At 37.5% G+C, this 8,423-nt stretch overlaps 1 protein-coding gene across 6 annotated transcripts in view; it reads left to right on the top strand.

Moving 5' to 3' along the window:
- Positions 1 to 8,423, top strand: part of USP34 (ubiquitin specific peptidase 34) — a 253,091-nt gene that overhangs the window by 243,286 nt on the left and 1,382 nt on the right. For 5 of the 6 annotated variants that reach the window (XM_058683992.1, XM_058683996.1, XM_058683993.1 and 2 more), the window contains 4 exons: positions 4,917 to 4,996; positions 7,115 to 7,255; positions 7,362 to 7,505; positions 8,177 to 8,336. In XM_058683992.1, the coding sequence (XP_058539975.1) occupies positions 4,917 to 4,996; positions 7,115 to 7,255; positions 7,362 to 7,505; positions 8,177 to 8,336 (525 nt within the window). Of the gene's footprint in view, positions 1 to 4,916; positions 4,997 to 7,114; positions 7,256 to 7,361; positions 7,506 to 8,176; positions 8,337 to 8,423 lie in introns of those variants that run through there. The other variant, XM_058683997.1, reaches the window with a different exon arrangement.

Consider the following 8,423-nt stretch of genomic DNA (forward strand, 5'->3'; position numbering starts at 1 on the left):
TGAGATGGGAAAGGACAATAAGTAAAATAAGTAAAAGGCCATCAACAGGCAACTTCTTCACATAGAAAACAAGTAAATTTGTTGTAACCATATGAGGATTTTCCCTGCCTTACTAATCATGATTTCTCTTTTCTCTCTTTTTTCCCCCCCAACTATGAGATAAAGTTTAGATGGTATGCATACTTAAACAGTTTTGGGAAAGAAGAGATGTTTTCATGGAGTCAATTTGAGGAGACATATTATTAACATTGTCACTTTAGATTGTTCATGACCCTTGATCCCGCAATACCAGATCTAAGAATCTACCCTACTCTACTCATAAAAGTGTCCAACAACATGCATAGGGTGTTTATTTTCACTCAGTTTGTATTGGATAAAAACTGGAAACAACCCAGATGTCCAACAATAAGAGTTGAGCTGAGTAAACCTGTAATTTATTGTATAGTCTTTAAATAATTCATCTGTATTTTATGGTCTTTAAAAAGATAGGACCTTAGATTACATGAAAAAAAAAGCAAATTGGAAAACAGTATGCAGAATGTGACCACAGACTTAGAACAATAGGAAAAATCACTTAGTACATGTTTAAAAAAAACCCAGACCTAAAGGCTTATACTCCGGTGGTATAAGGATAAAATTATGGGTTGCTTTCATTGTCTGAGTTAAATGTCTTAAGTTTGAAATCATTTGCAATGATCATTTGTCTTGGGGGTGGCGGGGGAACAAAATTTTTAAGTAGTAGTATAGGAAGATCGCCTGGCTGGCTTATTAGTTAAGCATCCGCTTTTTTTTTTTGTAATTTTTTTTCTTAACGTTTATTTTATTTTTGAGAGACAGACACAGAGTGCAAGAGGAGGAGGGACAAAGGGAGAAGGCGACACAATCTGAGGCAGGCTCCAGGCTCTGAGCTGTCAGCACAGAGCCCAGTGTGGGGCTTGAACTCATGAACCTTGAGATAACATGACCTGAGCTGAAGTTAGATGCTCAACTGACTGAGCCACCCAGGTGCCCCAAGCATCTGATTCTTGATCTCCACTCGTCTTGATCTCTCAGGGTCATGAGTTCAAGCCCTGCATGGCTCCACACTGGGCATGAAGCCTACTTAAAAAAAAGTGGGGGTGGGGGTGGAGGGGGAGTAGTATAGGGAAAAAAAAAAAAGTATAGGAAACTGCTATTGCAGACTCCCAATATTTTTTTTTAAGTTACCAGAGTTGACATGCAAAATTAACAGTGAGATGCTCAAGTAAAATTAAATGACAGATTCCTAGATTTATAAACAATTTTCATTTTCAGAGATAAAACAAGAATCTATCACCTTTATTATTTAACATTGCTTTTGACAATTTTGTTAATGCCTTAGTAAATGAAAGTAAAAAATAGTAAAAGGAAATTTTTGCAAGTAACATTGTATATACCTAAAAATCTAAAATCTTCAAAATCTCTGGAATTAAAAAATTAGTATAGTTGGTAAAAGTAAACAAATTAGAAATTCAGCTTATCAAAAACACAGCTGTGGTTCATGCTTTACCTTTTTTGATGTCCTGATGCTACAGTTAGCTGTTCCCAAAAGACATCTTAGGGTTAATGAATATACCAGTTATTCAGTACAGATCAGAAGGCAGCTTCTTACTAGTCTACCAAGGGCAAATCCATCTATCCCAGGCTAATACTTAGTAATTGCATTTAATAGATATAATTAGCAGTTCATTACAAGTTAATTCACAAAGAGGAAGAACTGGCACAGTGATCTGAATACTCTGTGGTAGGGCCAGCAGATTTTTTTCCAGTAACCAACATGGGAAGCCAAATAAATAGCAATAGGCTGCTTAATGGGTATGAGTGAGAACAGGGGGAATCAGAAGAATCAGATGTGTGATATTCTGTGGCTAAGATGTCTTGATGATTCAGTCCTGTAGTGAACCATTAGTTGTGGGCTTTCATCCATTGACTTCCACTTCCCATGGATAATGCTTGGATGGGCTAAACACTGCTACAGAAAACTAGACAAATAATCTTAACACAATTCAGATAGGAGAGACCCTAAGCAGTAAATATACATATACAATACTTCATCCTCAAAGCAATTATCTGAATTACCATTCTACCTACAAAAGCAGTTTTTAAAAGATTTTTAATAACTCTAGTAGCTTCTACAGTATAAAGTGTTATTAATGAGGAAAAGTTATTTGGAATAGTTTTTGATTATTGTATAGTACTTCATGGATGGGGTGGGGTAAGGACCCGTTGAGGATGCCTGAAGTCACAGGATAAAGAAAGATAAGTGGACAGAACCCAATATGTCTTAGGCCTACTCATCCTGATTCTTGAAACAAGGCTTGGACGTGTGCCTTGATTGCGTCGGGATGCCTATGCTTTGTACCCAGTAAAGCACCCCAGAACGTATTGGAGGAATGTGTAGAGTAGGATGGCATTGGCCTCTACCTTGAGTTACAGAGCCAAGATACCCCTGATCCCTCAGTGCTTTGTGAAAATGCTAGACTAGAAAGAGATACTTTGTTGCTCTGAAGGGATGGCCCTCCTTCCAAAGGAGGTGCACCTCAGAGAGGAAATAGGGCTGCGAAAGAGGTTTCATTAGCTCACCATGGTGGCACAGTGTTTTCCAGAGTGTAGTGTATATAATAAGATGGTCCAGGGAAAATAATTGTATATTCATAAATAGGTATGGATCTTACAGTGTCACAAAAATACAAAACTAGTATACTAAATTTATGACTTCTTAGTTCTGTTGCCTAAGGCTGATGTAGTATTAGCCTCCCTAAGTGAATCTAAAGAATAGTGTTAAGTAAACAGTGTACGTGATAGGCACATATGAAAACACTTAGGAAAATGGCATGAATGATTGAAGTTTGGGGAAACACTGGTTATTGAAAAGATTACACGCTTCACAATCCGATCTACCTGGGGTAGATGTTTTGCTCCCTGGCTTTTGGGATGAACCTGAGCAGATTACATAGTCTCTCTAAACCTGATTTCTTCATTGAAAAAAAGGGAAATGAGGATAAAACCATGCTTTTGAAACATTGGAAGTGATGTTAGATTAGGGAAGACCTCCACAGTTTTTTGTTTGTTGTGGTAGTGCTGGCTTTTTGGTAGTTGTGGAAAACAGGAATAAAGATTGTTTTGTTTTGAGGAATAATTGAGAAAAAAGAATAAAGACAAAGACTTAGAGAAACTTACATTGTAATGTGCAGTCTACTTTCACCTGGGAGGGTTTAGGTCAGGGCAGGATTTAGGGGTTGGCAGACTTCCTGCAAAAAGTGTACTTTGCTGGCCATATGTATGATCTGCATCACATACTCTTCTTTGTTTCACTATTCCTTTTGCAATCCTTTAAAAATACAAAAGCCCTCCTTAGCTCACATGGCCATACAAAGATAAGTTGTGGACCAGAATTGGCGTGTAGGCCAAAGTTTGCCACCCTTTGCTGTACTTTTATGAGTGATTATGATGCACGGACATGGGAGCATAGAAAGTCTTACCTGTACCTGACAGTTTTGATGACATACCCTTGTTTGCTTATATATATTGTGATCTTATAGTGGGTAAATGCCTCCAGCCCCAACCAGATTAAGTTAGGATAAAAGAGAAAGATGACAGTTTGCTTGGGGATCTCTCTACAAAGGGTTAATCTTGACAGGAAAATAAACTTAACCCACAAAAGGGAATCTTGGCATCCTTGGATGACTAAATTGGATGACTGATCTGACTTTCTTGTCTGTCTTAAGATTTTCTTGAATCCTTGGCTCATCCCAGAGGTTGGCAAATAATAATAGCCTGCATTCTCACGTTTTTGTATAACCAGTGAGCATACCTGCACGCTGAGAGTTTTTACATTTTCTAATAAATACTGTTTTCTAAATATTTTTGTGACATGAAAATTACATGTGAGTCAAATTTCAAAGTTCTTAGGTAAAATATTATTGCAAGACAGCCACACCCATTCATCTGGTGTTGTCTTTGGCTGCTTTCACACTACTGCGAAGTTGAGTATTTGCAACGGGGATCATTTGGCTGCAAAGACTGAAGTATTTACTATTTGGCCCTTTACTTTAAAAGTTTGTTGACTTCAGGTCTAACTCAATTTTTTCTTAACTGGAGGAGGATAACTTCTATTACTTTTATTATTTCTCCTTCTCCATGATCATATTTTCGCTGGAAGTGGGAGTGTGGAAGATGGGAAATTTACTTACAGTTGTGCTTTGAGAAGTAGGGCAGAGGGCAGGGGAACACATTTCTTAAAGATAATACTTGACATTTGGAATAGTCAGAAAGAGGAAAGGTTAAAACTATTCAATAGAGGTTCCAAATAGAACACTGACATACAGCTAAGTATGGTCCACCCAGAAGAGCTTGGGGACAAGACTAGAAGCTGTTAGACTCAAGAGCAGTGTCTATGTAAATCCACCGTAATTCTCCGTGTTTTCGGGGAAACAAGGTAAAAGAGGAAGGACCAGTATATTTTCTAATTCTCCTCATCCTCTCTTTGACCTTGCACCTCTCCCTTCCAGCTTAGCTAGTCCATGAAAATTATCTAATATGCAGGGTGGTACCTTAATCCAAGAAAGCTTTGGAACCACTTGCAATAACCTTTATTAAATTGTCCCAGATAAGGTTCTAATACTTACAAAGCAAATTGGTTTAAGTTACCTCAGATCCTTTTGGGAATGAGGTGTGGAATATGACTAAATTCAAAGTATACTGCATTCTAAATTATTTCACTGGTTAAAGCATTGGAATGAATTCTTCCCCTTTAGGTATTCTATAGATTTCTAAAACATGTACAAAATATTCATAGTTGTGACTAGAAATACCTGTAGAATTGTACCTACAAAGTTGAATACCTCAGTAGTATAATTTATAATTATAACCTATTCTGATTTCTTTTCAAATATTAGGTGTCCTAGTTGCCTATGAAGGTTTGCCACTTCATCTTGCACTGTTCCCCAAACTTTGGACTGAGCTATGCCAGACTCAGGTAAAGAAAATGAGTTTTAGATGATTTGGTCTTTCATCTCCTCACCATTTGGTCAGTAATTTTAGGAACAGTGGGTTAAACACTAGGTGGAAAAATTGGGGAGGTTTTAGAATCTTAGTAGGTAAAATATGATTAGTGGAAATAATAGCTATTAAGTATTGGGCATCAAGTTGCCCTTTGAGGTTTTTTTACTTCAGTAGATTTGTATCACAGGATTTTCAAATAAGCTAATATATTTGAATTTGTAATTTATAGGTCAATATAAATAGTTGTGGTAAAAGTCCAAAACAGGGAGGTATTTGGGGGGAAGTCCTTTACCTGTCCTTTACCTTTACCTCTTACCTGTTACCTTGGAGTAGGTTTTCAAGGGTCTGATGTACTTTTTTTTACCAGCATGGTCATTGAGAACTGGAAACACTATATCCTACCTACTTTAAGTATCTTAAGAGCCAACTCTTTAAAGCAGGCACCTAAATAATGCTTGTTCATTCTGGGGGAGAATGGCAGAGAGGTGGGGAGAAACCAGATTGGTCGTAAGATTTGATTCATTCCTTGGACCAGGCGCATTTAGATCCTGAGAAAACTTCGTTTCCTGACGGGTTGCAGCTGCCCATCCTCAGAGGAAGAGATGAATTTGTTTACTTTAGCCTAACCTTTACCCACATTACAGTATCTGAAACACTTTATGCCTCTGGTACAGCCTCCTGCCTGGGCTGTAATGCTCTGTTTATTCTCCCGGTGGATGTGTGTCACACGGTGCTGTAATAGTTGTTTATCTCCTCACAAACTGAGCTCCTCAAGTGTAGAAATGGAATCCTCTCTATCCCTTCAAGAAATGTCATTTTATTCTCTGTAGTAGGAATCTTTAAAAGACTAATTTACATTGATCACACGGCGTAGTACATAGGAGACTTTGAGAAAATGACTTCCTGGGTTTTTTTCTTTGTTTTGTTTTTTTGTTTTTGTTTTTAGCTGAGTGGTTAATTCAGTAAATGGGAGAGCTCTGCTTTTTCCCTCTGCCACTGCTGCTATTCTTTTCATTCTGATTTGGGTAGTCGCTTTTTTTGGTTTCTGTACTCTGCCACTGGCTATTGCTTCCCTGTTGTTTTATCTACTCCAGCACTTTACTGCTCCCTTAATTGGCTTGTTTTCCAAAGAATCCACCATCTCCAAAAACGTCCTTTAAAACAAAGCCAAACTGTCCAAGGCTTCCAGTCTGCCAGCATGGTAGAAGCAGCCGTCAAGAAACACAGGCAGCAGGCAGAGGCTCTGGCTGGTAGAATTAGGCAGATTTTCCTGACACCAAGCATCTGAAGAGCTGGGTCCTGGTCCTATTCGACTTCTGATTTTTTTGGGTGAACTTGAGTGACTTACCAAGTTGCTTACTCGAATAAAGCGTATACCTGTACATATTACCTAAACTTTGCCCTGTTTTATTAAATACTCCATTTTATCTCCCATATAAATGATCTTTTATTAAAATACCTATAATCTAGAGAATAGATTTACTTAAAGATATACTACTTGTGTTGAAGAGCCATGACCATTTAAAAACAGGGGAATGAAATTTTAGTAAAATTTCTTCTGTATATTGGGAACCACTAATTCTTGTGAGGTAATTAAAGGAGGTTTGCTGTTTACTTTGCCGTATTCATGGGGGGTGGGGAGGATATTTCCAAACAAATTACTATTGCTTAACATTTTAATTCCTTTTATGGAATAAGTTTAATTCTTAAAATTTGTCTTTTTTCTATATATAGTTTGGTTACCTATTATCCATTAATTGGTCCTCTGCAAACATTCTCATCCTATTTGCTGGTCTTAATTTGTCCAGTCCTTATTCCCCCATTTAATGCTAGATAATAAAGTTGCATTTCTTTGGAAACCTATTTGTTCCTTTTGCCCTTCAGACTTGTTATAAGTCTCTCTTCCTCTTATACTTACATGTAGAGTCCAAGTGACTAAGACTTGTTTTATCGGGAGGACGGTTACTATAACTGGAGTTAGAAGTGGTCTCTGAAAGGACTTAAATGACTTTGGATGTTCATCATAAGCAGTGTGTAAGCCTTGCAGTTATTTCAGTGCTCAACCATCAGTACTTCTTCTCCCCTACTGTAGTCTGCTATGTCAAAAAATTGCATCAAGCTTTTGTGTGAAGATCCCGTTTTTGCAGAATATATAAAGTGTATCCTGATGGATGAAAGAACTTTTCTAAACAACAACATTGTGTACACATTCATGACACATTTTCTTCTAAAGGTATGTCCTACCTTTGAAAACTCATTGTGTTACTTCTACCTAGTTAGTGGTTGTGTTTTCATGGTGTTGGTCTTTTGGAGATTTGTTTTTAATCTCTTTTTCTCAGGTTCAAGGTCAAGTGTTTTCTGAAGCAAACTGTGCCAATCTGATCAGCACCCTAATTACAAACTTGATAAATCAGTATCAGAGTATGCAGTCTGATTTCACCAACCGTGTTGAAATTTCCAAAGCAAGTGCTTCTTTAAATGGGGTAAGAACTGGGGGAGGGAACAGTCATGTTGTACTTAAGAACTTTCCTTAAATCACCTTTGGCTTTAGTACTATTTTACTATCCTATCTTCTTCAAACTCTGGAAAAACTACCAAATTTCTAAAAACATGTGTTCACTATGGGCAGTGAAACCATTAAGAGGAGACATTCCTTTTATCTCTACTTGTTTACTTTTGAAAACATTACTTGTGATGTTTCTGTTATTGCCTGTGGCTCATAAATAACTGAAACAATCAGATTAATGATCCATTGATTATAAAGGCAATTAAACCTAGGGAATTAGGTGCCTTATATAGATTTCCATGATACCCAGGTCATACAATAATGGAATGCTAACACATGTCCAGCAGCAGTTTTCCAAGTAACAAAATGTTGCTTAGATGCCAGAACAGGTTGCAGAGCTAGGTGTGTTAAGACCTTACTATTTGTGACATTCACCAGAAATCAGCCTATTTGAGAAACTGATTTCTAGATCGAGGCCTTAATTTCTCACGGATAATATCCTAATGCTGGCTTTCTAGTTTTAGCATTCTCTAAAAATGGAAAAGAAACCAGAATGGATTCCTGGAAAAGTAAATGTGTGTTAAACTGTAAACAGCTGTGTCAAAATGTTAGCTTTAGAATTTGACATGTTCCTTTCTGGGTTTACAGGATCTGCGTGCACTTGCTTTGCTCCTGTCAGTCCACACTCCCAAGCAATTAAACCCAGCTCTAATTCCAACTCTGCAAGAGCTTTTAAGCAAATGCAGGACTTGTCTGCAGCAGAGAAACTCACTCCAAGAGCAAGAAGCCAAAGAAAGAAAAACTAAAGGTTAGCTTTGTGGACTAATATTAATTATACCTTCAGGGTGGGAGAGGGGGAAGAATACACTCAGTGTAACTGACTTTGTAATAGCTG

Source organism: Neofelis nebulosa, chromosome 9, assembly GCF_028018385.1.
Source record: "Neofelis nebulosa isolate mNeoNeb1 chromosome 9, mNeoNeb1.pri, whole genome shotgun sequence".
NCBI lineage: Eukaryota > Metazoa > Chordata > Mammalia > Carnivora > Felidae > Neofelis > Neofelis nebulosa.